The sequence below is a fragment of the Varroa destructor genome, unplaced genomic scaffold (genome assembly GCF_002443255.2).
Source record: "Varroa destructor unplaced genomic scaffold, Vdes_3.0 BEIS01000007.1, whole genome shotgun sequence".
In the NCBI taxonomy this organism is placed as follows: domain Eukaryota; kingdom Metazoa; phylum Arthropoda; class Arachnida; order Mesostigmata; family Varroidae; genus Varroa; species Varroa destructor.
In genome coordinates this window covers 36,647,025-36,671,314 of record NW_019211460.1, presented here as the reverse complement: position 1 = coordinate 36,671,314, position 24,290 = coordinate 36,647,025, and the positions used below count along the sequence as shown (strand labels likewise).

The 24,290-nt window shown below is 41.1% G+C and overlaps 1 protein-coding gene across 3 annotated transcripts in view; it reads left to right on the top strand.

Annotated features, from left to right (window-relative positions):
* The window catches only part of LOC111253591 (insulin-like growth factor 1 receptor), an 86,271-nt gene that overhangs the window by 23,598 nt on the left and 38,383 nt on the right, over nt 1-24,290 (top strand). For 2 of the 3 annotated variants that reach the window (XM_022813223.2, XM_086976143.1), the window contains one exon: nt 21,963-23,026. In XM_022813223.2, coding sequence (XP_022668958.1) covers nt 22,828-23,026 — 199 coding nt within the window. In that variant the 5' untranslated portion in view covers nt 21,963-22,827. Of the gene's footprint in view, nt 1-21,962; nt 23,027-24,290 lie in introns of those variants that run through there. The other variant, XM_022813228.2, reaches the window with a different exon arrangement.

The following is a 24,290-nucleotide window of genomic DNA, read 5'->3' as shown; positions in this document are numbered from 1 at the left end:
TCACGCTGTAAGCAGAAAAAGCAATCGAGCAGTAACAATTAACGTTATTGTGTAAATCTAGCAGTAATAATGATAGCAGTGTATGCATTGCGCTCGAAACGTAGGATCTTACGCGAAAAAAGTAAACAATTAGTACTTCGTTGCAATTTGCAAAATAACAAAACAATATGAAATACATTGACCCCTGTCTATTTAGTAGTTTTTAGTTTATGCCAATAAATTCAGGACTGCCACTCATTCGAATAACTCGTAATAGGAATAGATAATAGAAGTTCAAGATAATAGAAGAACAGCTTGTCTATACGCCCTATATATATACTCCAGGAGGTCAATCGGCGACTATACGTACTATAGAAGTATTGTTACCAAAGAACTAGAGCATTTCTGTGATATTCTTTTTTACGAGGGAAAAAAGACTATATATCTATCTGCCTAAGGTGGTGTTCAACATAAAACATACGAGCACATAGTTCCGGTATGCGGTGGTGACGATCATGACGCAATTAGGTGTTTTGATACACCCACGTATGAGTACTAAGCTACTACAGTACTAAGCGGGTGCTGCAGAGCGACATGGTCCATAGTGTAGGAACTGCTGGCTTCTTGATCGGTTGTTCGAGGATTCATATCGCTAACAGAAAGTATTTATACAGAAGAACACTGGCCAAACTGGTCTCTCTGCTGTATGCCTGAAATACAAACGTGTCGCAGCATAGGCTTGAAAGCTTTCTAACGCAAGCGATACGTGTTATTCCTCTGCTTATAGGGGGAAACAGCGGATTTATTGTCCTCATTTATGGCAGACGTACTGGACATCACAAACGGTACTGTCGATCCGCGCATTACGATTGTTCGTATATATTCCTAAAGTGTTTTCCTACAAGCCCATGACGCGCGATACCCGTTTGAGTACACTGGAATATAAGCAGAGTCAATCATCAGCGTCGTCATTAGATGCTGACTATAAATAATTCTGTTCATTTATTACTCCATGCAGGGTATACAACAGATACATCAACCTTTATGAAGCCAGAAAATGACCATTACTGTTAGTGCTATTTCAAACGGGACATGCGCAATATGGCGTTTCGTATGCGGAGAGCACGTAACGCCAGCAACGACCTGCATCGAGCGAGTGAACAACAGTGCGTGTGCGCCCTTCAAATCGAAATAGAAGGGATCCGTAGAACAACGTAGGAACGATCGAACGAAGGTAGAGCCCAAAAAGGGGTAGATTTGTCATCACCGAGTTTTTTTGCTCCTTCCCGTTTTTTCTGTCTGTATGTCAGATTCGTATTGGACGTTGATATAAGTTCGACTGCGAGTTACAGTATTGGCGGGCAACTGTCTAGTGACAGCCATATCCATGCTGGTGGTAATTACGGCGGTGTTGATGGTTGCGGTCGCTCTGTAGTCGACTGCTGGCACGCCGCAGTGGTGATGGCGTGGCTGCTGTTACCGTGCGGTCGGTAGAGTCACAGCAGTCTCTTCCGCGGCCAGAATGCGGTTTTCTTTGCCCGTTGCCATACTCGATCATACATGATATAGCATTAGAACTATATGCGGACAGATGAACTGTGGATACCTTCTTTGTCCATGTGTGTCTATATGTGCTTTCATTTGAGCCAGGGTTTGGTGTGATAGCTTAAAATCGATTCTGGTATAGCTCACACACGCGGCAGAACCTTACGTTCATATCGGCAGAAGAACAACGTCAACGCACTATGTATGCACGCCTACTTTCAAGGCACCGTTTGGGGTAATATTACTTAAGTGGAATGAAACGAGCCTGATTTCAGTAGAGCGATGAGTCTTCGCGTTGAATTGATATTATTCGTTATCCCTCGATGAAGCAAGACGACCAACGCCTAATTGTGATACTATTAGTATTGCTACAACCGTTTTCGTAGATACGGCACTGTAGGATAGCACAGTATGTATTCAAACAATAGTACGGTAGTTCAATACCTGCATCGTCACCACGGGGTACTGTTATCTTGAAAACGAAAGCAAATTTATGATTAGATCCAGTAGGGCGCTACGTTTTTTTCTGTCGTTGTCACTAGTGCCACTGCTAGTTGAATGACATTTAGTCTAGTATACTACGGTCCGAAATTTTCGCTTTTAGATTATAATGACGTACCTGTCGTGCACTGTTAAATATGAGCTTTTCTGAACTGTTAAAGCTCTTAACTTGAATGTTAACGCCGATATGAGCTTTTGGTAATGATGGCAAGTCGATTACGACCTTGACAAAAGCCACAGCACTGGGCGAAACGGCCACTCTACGAGCTGCCTGTTTGGCAGTTGCCAATGGCCTTGGGCCACCATTTCCTACTGACTAAGCTAAGCCTTCGTTGATGCTCGCGCTGGCGGATGCTGCGATTTTGTGGGGCTTCGTTTTTCCTTTCTCACCCAGCCTTTTTCGTTCCGCCGTATCGCGGTCCCGTGCCTAAACAGCCTCCGCCCTTCTCTGACCCCGGGTTATCCTCTTAGCCACAGCACATACTGTGCCGTGTTCAACCTCGGGCTTCGTTGGCTTGCGTCTGTTTAACAGTGCCAGTTATGAAAAAGCAAAAGTAATGATTTCACCTGGTAGTTTTCTTGCTAATTTTAACATGCTAGAATCAGTTGTTGATGCCCAAATATGGTCACACACAATTGCTCTAATGTATTGGTGCTACAAAGGAGAGCGCCTATTTATAAACAACAAACAGTTTTGTTCTTAACTAGAGATAAAATGGAACAAAAGGTCCGTTACGTAATTATTTGCAGTTTTTTTTTTATTTTCTGTAAATGCCTCATTATTGTCCAGCAAGGCCTCTTTGAGTGTATTTTTTTTATTGATCCTGCTACGCGATTATCCTTTTTTGCCCTTGCGGCAAGCTTCATTCTGCACACTGGCCCCGATTAACGTTACCTCTCTCTATCGCTCGCTCGTTCTTTATATATATATATATATATATATATATATATATATATATACATAAACAGAACCCCAACCCGAAATTCTCGGCCTAGATCTGATTAATATTTGATACTCTTTAGGTAATTGACATGTCATCGGAAGCATCGTCATTAAACCTGACAAACTGTTGCTTTTTCCACATTGAATGGGTGTAAAGTGGGAATTTTTTAGTCAGTCGTCTGGGCTTTGCCTAGGCACCTTATACATCAGCTCAATTTGACGCTGCAAATGAACTTTGTGCGCTGACCAACTACGGTTTTAACAGCCGATTACTCCCTGTTTATTAAATACATAAAACCATGCGATGACAAATATTTGCCTATTTTTTACTTAAGGTTGACAGGGGATTGACGTTCGTTATCGGTTACAGATTATCATTAATACTTTGGCTAGGTAGTAATATTGCCTCTCCCTGTCTTCTATCAGTAGCTCTTGTTTACAGACACACTTAAGTAGACAGCGTTATCTGCTGGCTGCAGTTCATCCTCCTTGTGTTTTAATCTCGAGTCCAAACAAAGTATATATAGATACATTACTTGTTCTATGCAAAATAGTTCTCGCTACACACACTAATGTAAATATAAATGGTTTTTTTTTTTATTTGTTTTTGTCTGCTAGAGTGGGACACTAGAACAGCAGCTGTTGCCACCTCTCTGAACGGGCATTATCGCTAAGCGGTTTGCTTATTTGTATCGTTTATTCTTGATATCAGCTATTTAATCTTATCATCTCTAGTTCGCCTAGCTCTTTGTACGAAAAGACCAGCTGAAATGAGCCACTCTTCATTTCAAGGGCTATAAAAATCAACTGAACGGAATATACGTGTGCTCTTACAGCCTTGTCACTGGTCTATCGTATGACTGTAACCTGGTTTGAACTGAAACCTGAAAGTGTCTCAACACAGTCTAGTGTTTGGATAAGTTGATATAGACTCTTATCCCGATTGAAAGCAGAAAGATTAATTTTCTGTCACGCCTTGCTCTAATTCTCATTGGTTGATCACATATGTTGAAAGGAATACGTCTGGTCGTCTTCCTAACGTACCTTATTATGGCTGACGATATCGATGATGGACAAAAAAAATACCAAATCGGATGCTTATCGAATTCACTATATAATCTATATATAAAATAATAAAATAAAATGTTCGTTTGGGTAACGCGCATAATAACCGTTCAGCCGTCTAGCCACATCCCGACCTTAAAATCGCAAGCCGTAGACGGCTGGGAAATCTTTCATTCAATTGTGTATTCCGTTTTTCAGCGTTCTTGTCTAAGGACTTCTTTCGAGTCTGCCTATCGAACAACGAGCAAGAGAAAGCTCGTAACGACAGCTTCAATGTTTAACTTGACCATAATGAGAGTTTAAAACTACTAAAGATTTTCCTGTTCTCGTTAGGATTGTACTTCAGAGAGGCTTGCGATCACGTCGGACCGTTCGGCCCAAAGCAGGCGTGAGGTATGGCCGAGTGATATTCGCCATTATTTGTCCCGTTCTTGTCAACGTTGGCGCTCCTTGTAAAGTGCTTTAAGTTTTGTTATTACTAGTTTAACGGGTGATGTCCACGTCGCCCATAATTGCAGAGCACATAAATTCTTCATCATTAAATACGTCAGGACTGAATGGATGGGTACCGTAGCTCCAAGATGTACTGTGTGAATGCTTACGACATAGACTTTATTGCAAAGTAAAAGACATTGTACGACATGGTGGGGATAGGTTAGTGCTTAAGTAAGTAGTGCCCTATTGTACCCTATTGTAAATGATAAAAAGACTGAGATGTTCGACAATCGGAGCTTATTGTTCCAACACGGTAGGATCATCGGCAGCATCCTCCCGCGTCTATTAACAAAACGAGTCCCTTTAATGTTCATGCGACGCCTGTGAATAACTGTACAAAATCGTTTTTGAGTATTTTATAAAATACTATAGAGATTCGACGAAATTTTTAGCGGTCATCCAATAGCTAAATGGGGCGGTACCGTCTGATACAACCAGACCATTAAATAAGAACGCCTTATTGAATTTGGCCCGTTAAAGTATTGCCAATTGCTCTAATAGTAAAGCAAATGGTTATAACTGTGATTTTGTAGAAAATGCTTGACGCACTTGAGCATACACTTCACTGAAGACTTAAGTAGCTAAGACTAAGTAGCTTTGCGTTATCTTAAACCCGGTATGGTCACAGTTATAGACATTTTGGGGTTCGCCATGAAATGCTTTCCTGATGTACTTCCAATTTTCGAAGGATGTTAAAGAATATTTAATCAATGTTCCTTTTTGTTAAAGTCGTTCCCTTTGAAGAAGCTTGCGGGATTGGTGCTTTCAGGCTCAGTATTATGCTTCTTTTGAGAAACTTGCAGAAGTAATTGTCACCGGTCGAATTACTGTGGTTCCAATCTTCTTACAGCGTAAACATATGCATCTGTTTGTTAAGCTATCATTGAAGCTGCTACACGTGATTGAACGCTCCACGACGAGCATTGTCGGGAAGATCATTGTCCCTACATATAAAGTCCCACATTGCTCCAATGTTTGTCAGCTTTTCTTGCAGGCTCAAAGTGGTTTTATCAGTTTCATGCACGAAAACCCTTCGTCCTGCTAACATACCCTGTACTGACTCCATATTTAATCTTGACTCCGGTTCTGTGTCGTCTGCTAGCTTGTTGCTCTCGTTGCAGCAGTTCGATCTACAAAAGGGACGAACAAATATAATGATCAGCTGAAAAGAAAATACGCAAATGAATGGCTACTAATATTCGTTTTATTTTTAATGAATAAACAAGTAGAGCTCTGTTGGATCAAATTTTCTATTCTTTACGAGACTGGAGTTTATACTTCCTCTTAAGAATGTACCTTGTTTGCATAGACACGGGTGTTTCAACTCGGTGAGCTGTTTAAAAAATACGAAGTACAATAAATCCACACTACGTTAGATTAGGCGCTGCTGTAGTTATTTATGAAAGCTCACATTGAATATCAGATTTCAGTGACAAGTAGAACCGTAATGTCATTTTCTCGTTCAAACCCAGGGTCAGATTTGCTTCTCAATTTCCGGTAGCAACGAGCAATTTTCAGTCTAGATATAAACGTCCATTTACAAAGAAACACGGAAGGAGACGATAAGACGTCCCGTAGAATTCGACGCTGGCTTGGGTAGTGGCTTCGGGCCTGTAAAGGAATTAGTAAAGTACCGAGAGACGAATCAGGAAAAGCTGAACTGAGACGCTAAGAGCACTATAATATGGCGACGGCAGACCAAGTGTCAGCTTAGCGCTATCTTGTCCTCGATCATAACAGCGAAAATGCCAGAGTCCAGTCTCTCCGAGAGACAGATGGCTATGTTTCGTATTTTTGAATGGTCGATTTATTTATAATGCGGACTACGACGTAGAATAATATGAAGACAGTATTAGAAAAACGACTGTATGCATAATCGTGACTAGTAGAACCACAAGGCCGGCTGGAACGCTCGCCGGTAATACTAAATCACGGGGGTCCTGACTCGCCCCACCAAAAGTGTCTCAGCCTACCTCAATGCCACTTTCAGACATTTCATTCAAATTTCAATTAAATCGATTGAAGTATGTATACCACTATAGACTAGAAGAAGACACGCTTCGATTGACATTGTCTATACACTCAAATCAGGATCTATAACCGGATATCATGTAAATCAACGGTGGTAACGTGGCAGTAGTTTGTTGATATCTAGTTATTAAGTTCCCTTAACAATTAACAACAGGCGCAAAGTTTACTTGAGTTCTAACAACACTTCAATTCATAATTTATTGAATAATCACCCTCATTCTCCACAGCACTCAACCAATTTTTATTTTCGTTCTCAGCACAAATTTCCTGGTCTTTTGTTGTTAAAGAGTTCCATTTTTTAAAGTGTTTGTCAGCATCAAATGTACTATCACGAATTTTACTTACCAGTGATAACAGAAAAAATGGTAAACCTATTGGCGCCAAATTTCAAAAACATAGTGAATAAAAGAAACATCTCATCCTAGTGTTTGCATTGCGCTTTCAGCAGGCTTCTCCTCGTGTGGTTAGAAATTATCATGGAAAAAAAAGGATGACTTTGGCTCGTCTTTCAAGTCTTCTCTGTTGGATAGCCTTGTTCACTCGACTCAACTGGCCACCGAGGCCTTCATCGACCTTGAATGGCCATATATGGATCATAGGTCCAGAATCATATTTTCTAAGTTTGGAAATTTCTTCAAGCAGTCTTTTCATTTTTACAGACCTTGTTATACACGGCACGAGGCTCTCCCAGAAACCTTCTTTTAGCATAAACGGCCATATTTTAACCTGAAGCTAATGTTTACTGGGTAACGCAGCAATTACAGTAAGTTTATGTGAGAGAGTTCTGAGTAGTATATGAAGGTGTGACAAAAAGTTAACTGGAACATTATTATAGTGTTACTCTTAATTACGTTACAAGCCTTAATACAGATTGTCTAGTTTGCAAATGAACCAGACAATCACTGATCCGCAGCTCGAAGCCGCGAGGAACGAGCGGCTTGTTATGTCTGTCCAACGACACAACCATTCAATCCCTTTTGCTCGATCTTTACCCTGGCTTTTAAGGCTTCCTTTTTTTTTTTTACATTTATAGTAGCAGTGGAGCAAGCTATTATAGTAGTGAGCAGGCGATGAACACCGTAGTGTGCTTCTTTCCATATCTTGTGGGTAATCAATGTAGTCTAGCTTAATCGTATCCTTTGTGGAAGTGGCTCCGTCCATCTGCCAATCGACGGGTTGAGTGTGCAGAACTATCGAGTTACCTGTTATGTATTGCGTTGCCGGTCACGCCGTTGCTTAACGGTAACGTGATGTTATAACTGTAGAATCATATTCCGAATTGTCGCTTATAGGCAACAGTGTCGGGATCTGCGTCAGCCACTCACTCGTCAATATCACTATGGGTCGTTGTTTGAGTTGCTCTGTTTAGCGCTTCCGCTTTAAAGATCTTGTTACATCTATAGAACGATACAACGACGACAGTAACATCACTTGTTTCTGTTGAGACTGTTACTTCTGTCATCCATTTTCTGCTTTGAATGTGAAGCAAATCTTTGCTACTGCTGTAGCCAGAACGCGACGATCACAATGGCAGGAGTTGTTATTTTCGTCACCGTCGTTTTCTTCACCTACCTAACTATCCGATTACGTACGCCGATGACATTGAAGAAATACGATTGCAGTTACGGCATCTTTAGATATGCGATCTGCTGTTGCAGCAGATGCTGTTCCTGCTGAGCATGTATGGGTGTTTGCCGTTCTAGCGGCGACCATCTCGGTGTCGTCAACATCATCATCGTCGTCGGCAGCAGCATTATCAGGAAAATATTACCATCAAGAAATGGCGATCTTACCAGTAGTATGACAATCTATTCCTGCCTGTATATCCTGTTATTACCGCTATTACTAGCAACAGTATCATCGTGGCAACGCTATCGCCATGGAGTAGCGCGCACAGTATCTCGTCGTTATCCGTGGTGTTACGTTCGTACTCGGCCTATTGCGTACTATCGCCTATCCGGTTATATACTGGTACCATAGAGAATACTAGATGGTATAGTGAAAGCTCAGCGGAGCGCGAAGGAGATAGGCTGAATTGGAAAAAACAAGGGGGGGGGGGACTGAGAGTCCTTGCGGTGCGCTAACTATTTCAACTAATATCTAGCACCAAACGTTTGTATGTAGTGACAGACGTGTACGCACACACTCGCATGGGGGCGCGCTGCTTGTTAATACTGACTGACTGACTAACTGATTTGATAGGTCGCGGGGGACAAGCCATCTATTTCATTCTGTCCGTCAGTGTCTATTGACATTTGCCATTGTTTTTATTTGTTTGTCTCTCGTTCATGCCGTGTCACCCCTTACCTCCTTTTGATCGCTTGCTCAACCCATACATACGATGTAAAAAATGCCTTTCCTAGTGGTCGACCAACCACAAAAAATTGATCAGATTATTGCGAAAGTTGGGCAGGACCTAAAACCTACACGTAAATAGCCATCATATCGCCGACGCACTAAACACCCACAATGAAAACATTTTGAATTTATCTGAAGGAAGCTCAGTGTTTCGGTGTCACATAAATTGACGTAAAAAGTTTATTCACTGCATTTGGTTTCTACCCATGTAACTCTGCCGAAGTATAATGAAATCGAACTATTTAAGAAACGGTTGGTTACGGGTGATCAAGAGTGATGTACGTATGACATCATCGTGCTTCATAGTATCTGGCAAATGCTGGATTGACGTCAAAGAATCGTGCATTATAAGTGGTTATTGCCTGACAGAACGACTGATTAAAACCTCTACTACCAACAACTAATAAGATAAGAACAAGCCATTGAAGAAGCAATCGACCGAAAGCGGTAGACAGAGGTGATGTTGCCTTCCACTATAAGAATGCCATACATCTTTAGCTCCTTGGCAAAATTTCAAAGGACTTGTATGCGAACTTTAATTACACCCGAGTCTTGCACTACCAGGCACCATCTGTTCTTTTCTGCAAAGCTCTATCAATAGTGTTCATGAATTTAGTTTCAATGGAGAAACGCAAAAATCACGTGCCACAATTTTTTGCTTAGAAATTACAAAAACACTGCAACCACGGAAATATGGTGCCACCAGAAAAAATTCAGAAAGTCATCAGTGAAAATCATTGATACTTAATGTAGTACTATTTTTTTATTTTATTTTTTATAATAGAAGAAATATTTGCCTCCATTTCGACCATGCAAAATATATATGCATATCATTGTTGTTGCATACATGAGCTCGTAAATTGTCAGCTCATAATTTTCTCTATCCGTTTCTTGTTATGAGGGGTTGGTGCACCTTCGCTGAATAAATGACAATGATAATAATAACAATAGTAAAAACGTAGTAATAAAGATGACGACGATTTTGACAACGATGATGCGTTTACCCAAGGCGATTTCTGTGCCAGTTAACAAATACCCACCGCTAACAATAGGCCGATTAACTATAACAATATCTACCACTACTGTTATTAGAAGCCAGTCTAGGTAGTAAAGCAGCCTGCAGTTTCTAGTTATTATTAAACGGGCAAAATCACAAGACGTAGACAACCACGAAGGTATTCGTGTTTATGTACACGGTTGCATGCACATACATGTACGTATCAATAACAGATATGTATATTTAGATAGTCATCCCGCCACTATCCAGGTACTTAGTTGTTATATACTTAGACAAGGCAACTTTTGCCGGGGTCCGTGTAAAGCTGCTACGGGGCATGCAGTTCCCATACCTTTCAGCTCTTAGTTGATTGCTGAGAACTCATTATTGCTGATAGGAACGAAACAACGACCCAGTTTGTTAGATGCGACACCAGTATATCCTCTATCATACCACATTATGTAGTTGAAACCACGGACTGTTACATGAGTGCTACTCTTTATCAGAACGTGCAGTTAATACTGCTGTAATACATGCTCACAGAGCTTATCTTCAAGTTATTCAAAGAAGTCGATGATGTATGTTTCAGGAGTTTCTGTCTTACGCCAGCTAATGTTGTTGGTGGCATTGGTAATGCTGATTAGGTCGACTTCACACAAAATCTATCAGATGATGATAAATGCGAAAAGATATTTATTTACTGTGACGTTCCGAACCAGCTGGGTTTTTGCGTAACTGTTAATATATGTTTTCAACCAAATAAAGGACTAGCCACAGCAGAACTAGGGAACTCTCATTTTCTCTATCCTGTTGAACAACTAAGACTTGCTAGTAGAACAATTAAGACTAGTACTCTTACTGTCATCATAGTGTTCACAGAAAAAGTAATCTATAGAGCTCGTCTAATTTTGCCCTGGTCGTGGTTCAGTAAACACGATAAAACGCAGCCAGGCGCCTATCCTCTGTGCTATATTTTTCTGTCCTAATAACAATACATGGATGTGAGAGGTTATGCGTGTCTCACTTATTTACTTTTATGCTATAATTGTTATTGCCGCCGCCACACAGTTTAACTAGGTAGATAAAGAAACATAATAGGGCAGCTGCGTAGATATGTGGACCATGAATGACATGTTTTTGGTCGGTCCTTAACTTGGACTTTAGCTTTAGCCATTAGCTATAATTAGGGCACTTAACGTAGCCAGATCCTGAAGCTAATGCTATTGATAGAGACAGAAAGTAGGGTTGTCGGGCTTGTCGGAGTTTCCGGTTGAAAACTCTGAGCACCACATAGCCACAGCTACAGATACCGAGTGAGAAAAGGCGACATTGATTGGTATCCGTATCCCATTGTGAGCAACTTTCTTGTGTGTAACATTTAGTGGTAGTTCAATGGATCGAACTCCAGAAAAGGAAATGAAAATAAATGTTCAACAGTGTTCGACGTCGGCTGCGGCCTGGAATAGTATGTCGACTTATCCAGAGTGGGCGCGGTTAGATGAGGACATGATAAAGGTGGGCGCCGTACTCAAGGATTTCATTGCGTCTAGCGTTGGAATCTGTTTGGCACATTTACACTGCCCACACCAAAACCTCCTGAGGGTAGCTGTCGGTTTATTACTCAACTAGGCCAAACTATGGTTTGAGATAGGCAAGATAGCGTTGGAGACAACGCCAACTGCATGAGCGCGGCTCATGTTCGAAAAATTTCCGAAAGAGCTAGCCTCAGACTTATCAAAGCATTATGCCCGCAATAGATCGCACTAGGCAGATTTATACACCTCCGTTGAGGAGGTGCGGTACCCAATATTCCGGCTGAGGCTTTCGTTCAATTCGAGGCCCTTCTGAGGGACGTCAAGGAGCGTGCTTGAGCTACAACTTCATAAGCGACCTCACTGTAATGGCTCCCATCTGTTTGAACTATTGTACAGAGGACGGCTATAATTTGCAAAGAATAGTTGAACATTCTGAGCAACCCAACCACGAGTATCTTGCATGCTTCAATTGCGGAAAACGAGGGCACCTCAAGACGCAATGCCCGAAACCTAGTTTGCTCTTCAATATAGTTATTAGCTGAGCCGTCGTTGATCTGTTTGTCCTTGGAGACGTCTCATTTGTGGAAAGTAACCGCAGTTCCACTCGATGGCGGATGTGAATGTAAATATCTCCATGTCTGTCAGACAGGTTTTATTTATCGGCATAGTGCGGTCCTTGTATGTATATATGTAAGCTTATGGCCCGTCCGGCCCGCTTAGGGTCGTAGGTTCAGAAGGGCCGGGTAAAGTCCAGAGGAACAATGTCCGGGTTCGGCGTCGAAACGTCCTTTCGAAAGGATGAACGTAAATTTCATGAGCTGTTTAAAACGTCCAGGCGGTAGGGTTTTTTACGTCCTGTTAATGATTGATCATTGTGTGCGTTACGTTCAGCTTGTGTGCGATCCGGAACGTGCCACCTAAAACTGGAATTAGTGTAGGGACTTCGGTGCTATCGAACGTATAGCCCTACATGGTGGGAGATGACAGAAAAGGCATAAATTCGAACGTAGCAAGGCAACTATCTCAAACTGTGTCACCGAGCATACCTAGCCGTTTGGGAAGTTATTGCTAGATTCGGGTCTCTAGTGGCGGAGACGCGCCATTTGTTTCAGGAATTGCTGCTTTGGTAGGCGGGATGCGGGAACGCATATCAATAACTCCGGGTTCGGGAAGAACAGACGAGCGACAAAAGTTCACGCTGCAAAAGTTCCAAGACGACGCATGGTTGCTGGGCAGAGTCGATCGGCTGACGCTGAAGCTGTCTAAAAAGGTGTTGTCTTGGACTTTCCGCTACCATGCGCCGAATTCCCTCATATTGATACTGGGTAGCTATGTCCTAAGGCCGACAGCTGATAGTGAACGCCATAAGTTTTGGACCATGTGATTAGAAACATACCCCGGTAGCGCGATCGAACGTGAAGATATGCGGTATGAAGCGGTAAATGCGACTAAGAATGATGTATCTGGGAATAGTTAACTTATTAACCCTCTATTATATAAGATGAGCTAAAATTGTCTAGTCCATTTGCATAACTTGATAATTTTAAATCATGGCCCTGCATAGTTTGACGTCAGTTTCCTCAATTACTTCACAAATACAGTATTTCAAATTGTGAACTATTTCAGGCGTTTCTTTGTAGAACCTATGACCTGTCCTTCACATAACCCCAGACAGAAAATCGAAGAGCATCGAATCTTTGAACCGGAACTATCACTTAATGTTCCGCCCACGAGCACTGGCCGGTCTGAAAACATGCTTTTAAGCTAATCTATTGCTTCATGCTCAGTGCGGAAAGTTTCCTTATCCCGTTGAAATCAAAGGTTGTTTGCGTTAAATGCCCTCATATCGATCCACAGATAGGTCTGCAATATAATACAATACAACTCGCCATTAACTGGTCCTGCCATTCCATCATCATTTTCGAAGAAAGATCTAATGACAGCTCCACGACAGATCCACAAACCACACTTAACTAACCCAGAAATACCACCGTAGTGGACTCCTAATATCAACGTAGGAAGTCTTCACGGAAAACGAACGTTCCTGTAAACTAACTTCCTATAGTAACAAGTTGCACATACTGCTGCTTTCATCGTTCAGTAGTCTAATAATTTTTGCCTGTTAATAAACCTATGGGAGAACGACAAAATCTACCTTTTAGACTTTAGCCTTTCCTATATTTATTATGGTGTTCCTGAGATGGTCCTGGAAATGGTTCAACGTATTGCTTCCGCTATGTCGAACTATTTCTGAGAACCTCTAAAGGTGGTCCGGTAAGTTGTTTGTTTTTTCTAAATTATCGCTCGTATTTGCTGTGATAGATCGCCTGGAACAAGGACTGCTTCTACGCTTTCCCGTCCATTGCGAAATTATTGGCATCATCTGTATATCTGGTTCTCAGAAATAGTCTCCAGCATTGGCACCACTCGAGAGCACTTGATTTCGTTTGTAACCCAGGACATGATGGAGTACTTAAAGAACTTAATGTATGCCCTGTAACAATTTTCAAAAATAGAAAACACCGGCTAGAATTATTTACTTGAAAGATGGGAGGCCATGGACCACAAAAGGGCGCATTTTAAAGCCTCAAACGGAAGAATGAATTGCTGTGACCACGGTGAAATATGCATGGGCAGTGAACTCTGTCGACTCAGTACGGCCTCAAGTTACGTATTATAAAACTGTAACAAAAATACTGAAAATATAGTAGAAAAACAAGACATGGCTTTTTTTTATGAACTGGGCCCTTGACAATGGAAACATATCTGGTATACTCTAAAGAGGTTACACGATTATTACCGGTGCATATCGTTGCCATAATCGAAATGGTTCGATGATCAAAGCAACTTATTTTTCTGGTTCAGTTTCTGAGATGTAGTTACCTCCTTCGTAGCCGCCCAGCTCCAAATACAACCGCATCGCCGACTCTCGTTATATCACTTCAGCGTTTTCACTTTTGAAAAATAGAAATTTAATCACTGTGGGTGTTAATTTTTACCGAGTTTCGTCTGCTAGTGGCGCGTACTTTAAACGTTATTAAATCTTTCGATCCGCTAAGTAGTTGTAGATAACCTTATGTATACAATGTGTGTGCGTAGTATGACGATATGGCCGTGCCTAAGCACTTAACTATGACCCTTTAGATTCGATGCCAACGGTGTCCGTATTGCCTGTTGTAATTGAGTATCGATAGTATCAGCGAAACGTGTATGCCGCCCGCGAGCGCGATCCGCCGACAGCCCCGGCGGCCGTTGTGATGGCCGCGGCTGTTGTCAGCGATTGTTGTTACAGTGATTCTGAAAGGAATGTTGACAAAGGCAGGAACCACTGCTGCAGTGGACAACGTCGCGTCAGCGAGCGTCTTTGACGCGAATGTGTATTTAGTAATTAGAAGTTGTTAAGTCGAACGCGTTATACGCAATATTTTATGCTGTATACCACAATGGTTGTTTTATTCTAGCAGTGATCGTAATCGTAATATGTCGACGATCAGCAACATCGAATGAACATCAAACGGCTTGAAAACTATATACGTAATAAACTACACATGAATTTTAAGAGTAATAGCATTTGCCGACATATCCTGCAAGCCAATCGAATGTACGCATTTTCTTGACATCACATATGGATGTTTGTCTCCACTTCTAGTGAGCATCTTTCTATGATTGCTTTTTTTTTTTTAATTTCGTACAACTTCCACAACGCTTTTAATTATGGTCTATTCAATATGTCCCATACTGCTATCGTTCCAAGTAACAGGCAGGGTTATAGGTAGTCTCCTTCAGCGCTAACCTGAAATCTTAGGTTTTGTTACTTTAGGAAAGAGTGAACGACAGTGTTGCTGGAATTGCTGGCATCCTGTTATCATCATTATTGCTAGTCGTTCTATTTCGACCTCATATGTTATGAGTTTCATGTCCGACGCTGCCTTAGTTAAGCATGACTTCTGATGAGTGGCCTTTAGGACGAAACGAAGGATGTCTGCGCCCAGATTTGGATTGGACGAATATTACGGATAAAGAGTGTTGCGATGCCCGTCAAATATAGCTCACATAACTAGCTGATTTTGAGCAGAACTCCAACAGCTTATAACAAAATCGCTAGGTCATAGTCCCGCATCGAACTGAGACATTATGGCTACAAGATTGCTATCCTGTTTCCATCCGTGCCGCAACACTCAGTTCCTTAAAGTTAACTTAAGACGAAGTTATAGTTGAAATGTGGACTCTTTGTTACGTCGATTTGTGATAAATCGTGAGAGCAGACTCGATAGGTTCCTGCTAGTGGAATAAAAATATATCTGCTTCTACTTCCTATGCACAAGTTCCTCTCATTACTAGGCCCCAAAAGTGACCAGTTGTATTGAAAATGCCATTTGATTGAAAATTGTGTTGCTTTAGCTTGAGGAAGTACCCACAATCTTCCTTCTCGATCGTCTGCTGTGGTAGCCGCCTCGTTAGCCTAAAATAATAGATCTATATTAGATCTATTATTTCAGTCTTGTCAGCTGAGGAGCTATATATCTATACATATAAGCGCTCATCAATCTAGTTCCTAGGAATCGCGCGGCGTAAAGTACGCTTGGTATCCTTGCTAGCCGTCGAAGGCCCCGCTGTTTGCCGCAAATATGCGTGTTGACGTCGTTGCCCCAGCGGCTCATGTCGGATGACGACAGACGTTTGTTGTCTATTTTGGTGGAGGATAGTTTTTATAGCTGGTTAGCTCTAGTTGACGGGTTTCAGAGAACAGAAGGAGCGTAGCTGAGTGTACACGGACAGAGCTAGTTAGCTGTCTTGGAGGTAATAAGTAGAAAACGTCGTTGTTGAGTGAGATAATAGGAATGGCTGTGTACTACTATTTTTCTGGTACATTAAGCGTTTGATTTCGAAATTCTCACCACTTATAATAAATTCAGGTCTTTACCCTTATCGAAAAGCAGCAACCAAATCTTTGTCTAAGTAATGAAAAATGTTATTTCAATAATCTTTGATTCCCTGAGTACCTTATGTGCATTAATATCGTGAGGTCGATGGGCGGGCGACGATGACGTCGCTGAACTCTGAAACGTGACTATATATTCTGAAGATTAGTTTTGCCTATCAACAATAACAATATCTGTTGGTTGGTTCATCAACAGTTTCTATTACATCTTCGATCAAGTATGGTCTCTTATCGTACGATTCGTCTGCCGACCGGTCTTTTTGAATGGAACATATCTGTTCATTCCTGTGTAGTCGAGGAAGTGCTCAGGCATAGTCGAGTAATAGCAAATAAACCTATGCGGGTTTATCTACTACCATCGGCTTATGCTGCAGACCTTTCGTAACGTTCCATTTTCCACGCGTTTATCTAGTTCAAGACCGCAAAAGCATACGATTCGCTTGGTTTTAAACGGCCGAAGCAACTAATGCTTCACGGCAATACCAGATGAAATATCCGAATCATTTATTTAGTTAGACTACCGATCGGTTTGCGCTATTAACAGTGGATATTGTCCAGGAAAAAGGCATCGATACGGCATCTTTGGCCTATCCTTTTTATTATTGATTTCCCCTTTTTTCGCGTTCATAGATGATGAGACACAGATAAGCAAAGAATGATCGCTTAATCTGAAAATGCACGTATGGCCATTTTTTAACGCTAGCATCCTGATGCATAACCCTTGTTCCTTTATATATATATATATCAGTATGTACACACATACTTTTAGTTAAATCTTTGAACCATTGATAGCTATTAGGACTACTGTTAATTAGAAGAGCGAGCCTTCCTTACAGCAACACACCGGCCGAAACGAAGCCCCCATATACGTTATAAAAGATCCTTTTTACGCCAGAATTCTAGTTAAGGGGAGCATACTGTACATTAGAAAACGGTGATCATATGCAGGAGTATTCCCAGTGAGGGAATTAAGGCGTTTCAGCCCTTTTTGAACAAGTTTATCGTTCTTATTCGGAAAGATGCCAGATATGGTACAATGTGATTTTACGTTGTGTTAGTAATACAGTTGGTATGTACTAGTAAGTCAAATGAAGGCCGGAATAAATTCCGCTATACCGTTACATAAACATGTCACAGTAATTCTATGAAATTACTCAGTGTCTATGAAGGTAAGAATCTATCAAGATAGACAGATTATTCAAGCACTCTGATTCTGATGTTCGACAGCCTTGACCTTGGTACCATATTGTTTCAATCCACTGTGCTGATTGTCCTATATACCCATTGAAAGTGTTCCGCTATTGAAAAAAAATGCCTTTGCATAACCGATTCGCAAGAGTTGTTTGTTCTATAACAAATCTAGGTACCGTTATGTTACCACATGTCTTCCCCGTCAGTACAAGAAGAAAAACGGTGTGAATGATGACGTTGTCGTCTTTTTTATTGCTATTAGGATTTTAGCGGAAGTACTAAGCGGTCTGTGTCTACCGACGCTTTTCATAGCTGAACCTAGATTACTTCCTGTAAGCACCTGCAATTTACTGGTCGGCATCTATTTTGCCGCTGTGCTTCCATTGCACCCCATTACTGTTAACTTGTTGGCCTATTTAAGTTACCAAATTGCCTCACTGAGATGATCCCTTTATTTCAAGTTGACGCGTTCTACTGAGACTTTGAAGATCCTCATATAAATCCTAAGCCACACAAAAAAAAAATCAAGCAAGTAAAAAGTACAAAGACACGGATATCTTTTCAACTATTTCTTAACTATTTTTTAACCACCGAGGTGAAAAAAGAAAAGTCGATCTATGATAAAGTCAATTTTTGTGTCTAGTATAGGGGCATTAAAAGATTGAGTAACTTTTACAAAAATCTCAACCGCTGTCAAGATAATAGCTTAGAAATTTTTCCCGGTGTACATTGCCGCCTATAAGAATACGTTTCGTTTCCCAAACAAAGGTTTCTTAAACAATTTTTAGTAGCCGGGTCTCGGGCCGAGGCGCGTAAATCGTTATAGCCATGTTCGAAATGGTTATTAGATAGTAGATGGTGATTTTTTTTTGCGCGATGCTCAACTTACATTATATTACCGGTACTACTCAAACTACGTACTAGAGAACGCTCAAATACGATGTCATTGATATGAAATTTAAATACGATAGAAAATTGATTTTGTACAAAATTTTTTTCTATATTTTAAAGTTGCTACAATTATCCGATATAGATGGTTAATAATATATGCTGGAAACACACGAGACATATGACAAAAACAATACCGACATTTTCTTGTTATCGGCAGCAATGACAGGGAGCGTCACGGAGCATTGTTATCATCATGAGACAAGTCGAGTGAGGTACGGGCGTGCATTGCTGTGCCGTTCAGCCGGCGAACTCAGTTAGCCTTGCGATTGGGTCAACAGCAATTCAGCACTCCGCTACTACATTAGACGACAAGTACATACACAGTATATATAAAACTTAGAAGTAAGGCAAACCCAAGTAGCGAGTAGTTCTTACCGTTAAAGATATGCTCGGAATCGTTGTGACCAATGATACCATGCTAGCGATGGCACCAACGATGACCCGAAAGTACCTACCAGTGTTGGTAGTGCTGCCAGAGCGTCGTTTTGAAGACACACGGTAAATCGATTGTTGATTCGTCTGTTTGTTGACGACTGTCTGTCGGTTGTCGTCAATCATCCTCGATTATTTAATGATTTTGGACAGCTAAATGCGTTTCCCACTTATATCCAACGATAAAAAAGCAAAAAATATCTACGTTTCTTTTACCGCACGCCCGCTTGTCCCATTCAAAGGCAGACTGAAAGCAAGTTACATTCAATAAAAGCCAACGTGTTGACACTGCAAGTTAGATGACTTAGGGTAGCACATCGTCGACGCGAATTTCATAAAGAAACTACAAAGATTGCGTAGCCTGAGAATACAAGTCAGCTTGGTAGAAATACGTGTATACGGTATAAAGTTTGTCAGTTGTCAGGCTGTTTGCCGTAACATGAGTTGCCATGCTGGGTATCAAATGAAAGCCGATGTCTGCTACAAAAAATTTGTCACGGACAACAACGCCTCACTTTCCGAATTTGGGCAATATCCAATTTCTACACATTGGATGAACTTCCAAGATTATAGACTTTTTAGTGTACCCCAGATCGTGTCGCAAGTGTGCCTGCGGCTGTAGAAGAAGCAGAAGCAAGTTCCGGCGCCGAATAACGGAAATGTTACGACAGGACTCCAAAATAAATCGCTGCCTCCCAAAAATGCATCTCCAATGATCCTTCTGTTACGGTCAGGGGGTTAGTAAAGCAGTTGCATATGAGCGATCGTACGATGTCACGAAGGCCTCAAGTATTACTACAGGACAATCAGACTAAGAGATTTGATCGTGGTTCCTTCAAGAATAACGCAGATAGTCTTCTGTGATGAAAAACTTTTCGTTCGTCGCAGGCTTGCTTACGATGCATAGAATGTGCCTACTGCATGTAAAAGCCAATTTTCAGCCAAAGTTCATGTTCTAAACGTCGAGTCCAGTGGCGAAGACGTCATTTCATAGCAATTCTTTGACAAACGAGTTGATCAGCAGATCCTACCCGATCCGCAAATGGATAGCTGAAGTATCTAAGCCGATTGGCTAGCTTTTTTGGCTGCTTGGAACGAGCACATGTGGTCTCCGACCAGCCCAGATTTAAGTCCATCAGCTTACTATGCAAGGGGTATCATCGAGCGAGGGCTCATTCACCGGTACAATATGTCCTATTTGTAGTATTCTTATATCGTCCAAGTCTAATAATATTATCATTATTACAATAGTAGTATTGTTACGTATATTACGATACTGAATTATGTGGGCTAACGTGGTAAATTACCGATGTAAGGCCAAATGGAGAGGACCGGAGATCAAATCCGTAGCGTTCGACAGGGATAGCTCGTGTTAAACTAATGTAGCAAATTATCCACACATACTACGAACGGGAGCGAGTAATTGACTCAAAAAAATATCCGTTTTGGCGTCTTGAGTAGCGGAAGCAAGCTACGAAGATTGAACGTTACAATTCTACCGTACCAGACAAGTGGGTCATTACTTTGATCAAATGTCTATGTTGCACCTTAATTGTGCTGGGTGATTCTAATACTTGATGAAATGGGTATCGACGTCACAGGCAGCAGTAATAAATTTCTGGGCATAAGATGAACGATAACTGTTTAACAACAGTCGTGTTGTTTGTCGTCTACAGGTAATATCGTTTGTTTAGCTTATAACATTACATAATCCATATAGGGGCGATTATACTGGCTGCTAGTCGTTTCGCTCCCCAGCTCCGGCTGCTGCTGCTGATCATGATCGCTCTTCTATTTTGGTAGATATAAGTGCAAAAGATAATACAAATAACAACAAAATGTAAACAGAATACTGCGGGCATTTCGGTGCGTGCTTCATTTGAACTTCTGCGGGGCCTAGAAAAACAGACGAGTCTCATAGTAATTTATTTATAAACTATGGCGGACTACGTGTGTTGTTGTATAGCAACAACAGCGAACAATATAGCAACGTCTGTAACGCTCGTTGCATAAATGGCCAATCTCCAAAACGGGAGCAGTGTCAGTGGAAGCGAGGTAATGTTATATCTAAATCAGGACAAGACCCATGTGCTTCACTCAAGTGAAGGGAGCTGCTGATTAGTATCTAAGAAACATACAAGCAGTGGGAAGGGAAGGAAAGGAGAATGTTCGTCAGTAAGCAGCGCTTCTGCGCCACTAGCTGCTGGTGTTCTAGCGCCGGCCTAAACCCAGCCTGGTTATGGGCCATAACAATTTATTTCCTATGCATTTTACATGGTCCGATTCACCAAAGCTTTCCATAAATGTAAAATAGTTTTCAACAAACCACTTCGCTTTCAGCTGCTATTGATGATCTTATCAATCAATTTTTCTCGTTAAATGGACTTACATATATGGCAAGCAGTAATATAGCTCTACATATCTCAATAGATTTATATTAACCGATAATAATAATAGTGCTTCAGTTAAATGTCTTTTTTCAGACCTAATGACCACGGTTTTGTTTCTTCCTGTTATAGAGATCCAAGTATCAGCAAGTTCTGTTATTTGAGTGTTCGATGACAATGTCTTGTAGCATGTTATTTCCAGATAGATGAAATGCAGTAAATCCCTGACAAAATAAATTAAAATAATTCTAACCTGCCGTAGGTATACCACTAAGGGTCACATTAAAAATGAAAAATTTCTGTGATAGGGGCAATACCCCCAACGGGCTGTGGCATAATGTACGCCAAGATTCGTGAATGTAATTAAAGTCTCGTCTACTATAGAATTTTCGTAATACATATGGATCGTATTGTGTAGTGTGTATTAGGCTGATCACGAATCTACACGCGGAACACCAACGCGTCAAATGCAAAGGCAGTAATTATTTTCTGACAAGTCATAACATGGATATGTTCACAGGTTGAGACGAGTATAAGAATAGTACTGACATTTGTGACCGTTCAAGCACAATCAGATGTTTAAAGGAACATTGTACTCATCTATTTTCAGGTAATGGTGGACGCAGGACGTGTTTGAGAAGATGACCGTCGCGCTCAGAGGGAGGCGAGCGGCGTTGCGAGTGAACAGCACAAGCCCTCCATTGAGACAGCGTGAACAAATCTGTCTGTACGATGCAGACAACGGAAAACCCACTAGCAGAAAAGAACTACTTCTCATCCTTCACCCTACAACTACAATAATCTTCTATAGCAGAAGCTGTCAGCGGTTGAACGGCGGGATTCAAAGTCAAAGTGTTTCTGCTATCTGTAACTGCTCCAACAATCGCGATCTTTATAGCTGGAGCAATGAAGGACAATTTGTTTTTGAGCCTGTGGCTATCGTTGCAGCGCGTACAAAGAACTGTGTAAACCATAACAGCTGTACTTCGACGACGACGACGACAACGAAAGTCGCCATTACTGTTGATCCCCTGAGGAGTTGTCGACGGAACCGGCAAATAGCGTCTCTCCTGAATCCTAACACAAGCAACGGCAGCAGACAGCTTGGTAAAAACAGTTACAATTTCATCAACAGTTGCGAAGTGCACTTCTAACACAGTATTTTCTGCTGTATATTGCTGAAAGAAGAAGTGGCAAACCACCTCCTACTGCGGATAGAAAGGCACTTCGAAATTTCCTTCGTCATAGAAGCGAAAAGGGTTGCTTCTCGCTTTTCTCAAAGGGGCAGCCGTTACACGTGCGCATACGCACAGACACATATACACACAAGTGTTGTTGTGCCGTGGATGAGACAGATAAAGAGACGAATAAGCGAGCGAGGAGACGTGCGTGCTAGGTAATTTCTGCCGAAGGAAATAGGGAAAACGGATTCACGAGTAGTGGTGGTGATACATACCACTGACACCAGAAACACGATGAACACAATGGAATTAATGAACAGAAATGTGATCTGGGGTCGTGAGAAGACTCGAGGGGTCTTACGGTCTATTGGAATCGAACTCTTTGTCGGTCTGTTTCTCTTATGTTTGGCTGCTGAGACCGGTAATGCCAGTGAAGAAGCCACAACTGAAGACTTGCTTCTACCTATCCAGTTTAACGATGACGGATCAAAAAGTGAGTATTTCAATAGAATTCTATGTTGCACTAACGAACTTCTCTGCTCAACATAATTGATTGACTTGTATGTATATGATTGTGGACATCATTATGGAGCGGTCTTTTAGATCGTGACCGTCGTTGAATGTAACGAGTTAATCGAAGAACGATGACAGTTCTGTAAGTTTAAGAAACAAGCGTCTGGACTATTTGAGTATGATACTGTCTTCTATTAGGCCGCGTATAAATTAACTAAACTAATTATTGATAGATATGCTTGGATATGGTCAAAAGAAAAAAAAGTGGATATCATATTCATGTTTTTCAATTCTCTGAGCGGCAATCAGGACGAAGTTCACTGCATTGGGTAACGAATGCTGATCTGTAATTGTGGTATCCACTAGCTAGACACAGTCAGTGATAAACGTTCGCAAATAGAGAATTTTACACGTGTCTGTTTTACTTCAGGAGTTTTGAAATGGATCAACCGCAGATGTACTGACTAATAAATAAGGTTTTATTGAACTTATGGCAGTTTTGATATCCAGTGGCCAAGAGTAATTTTACGTGGATTGCTTTCACAGACAACGACTCTTTTGCGGAGGCCATATTGATGGAGTGTTCGTCCTGCCGTAGATCAAGCTCATAATTTTGTTTTGAAGAATTTGCTTAGAGCTAATTAAATCAAATATTAAAATAATTGATAATAGCACACCGTTGACACGGCAAAGCTTCACGCCGAATTCAAACCATGATCTAAAGAATTTGGAACTTCGAAGAAAGTCACGACCTGAGGCTGTTCGTCCCTGGCATGTTTTCCTAGGCCTGTGATTAAGTGCTTTAAACAGAAAAAGTACTAAAAGTATTTGCTATTGAAAAAAATGAACGTTTTTATTTACTGAAAAATTTCCATATCTTTCCAGTATACCATTGTAGACAGAAGTATAAAGACAGCTAAAAACATGACCTTTTCGACTGTAGGGGTTATTTCAACAAGCTCAGTTAATGAGTCAGTCAGTCAGTCAGTCAGTCAGGCAGTCAGTCCGTCCTTCTGCAACAAATATTCAACATGAATCATATTGACTCAACTTCGGAAAGTTGCGTAAAAAATTAGAATTACTTAAGTCATCATTTTTCAGCAAATGCCTCGCAGCCTAAGACTTATAAGATTTCCTGGAGCTTCGCTTGTCTTCTTTCTGACCTGCATTACACTCTATATATATATATATATATATATATATATATATATATATGGATATATATATATATATATATATATATA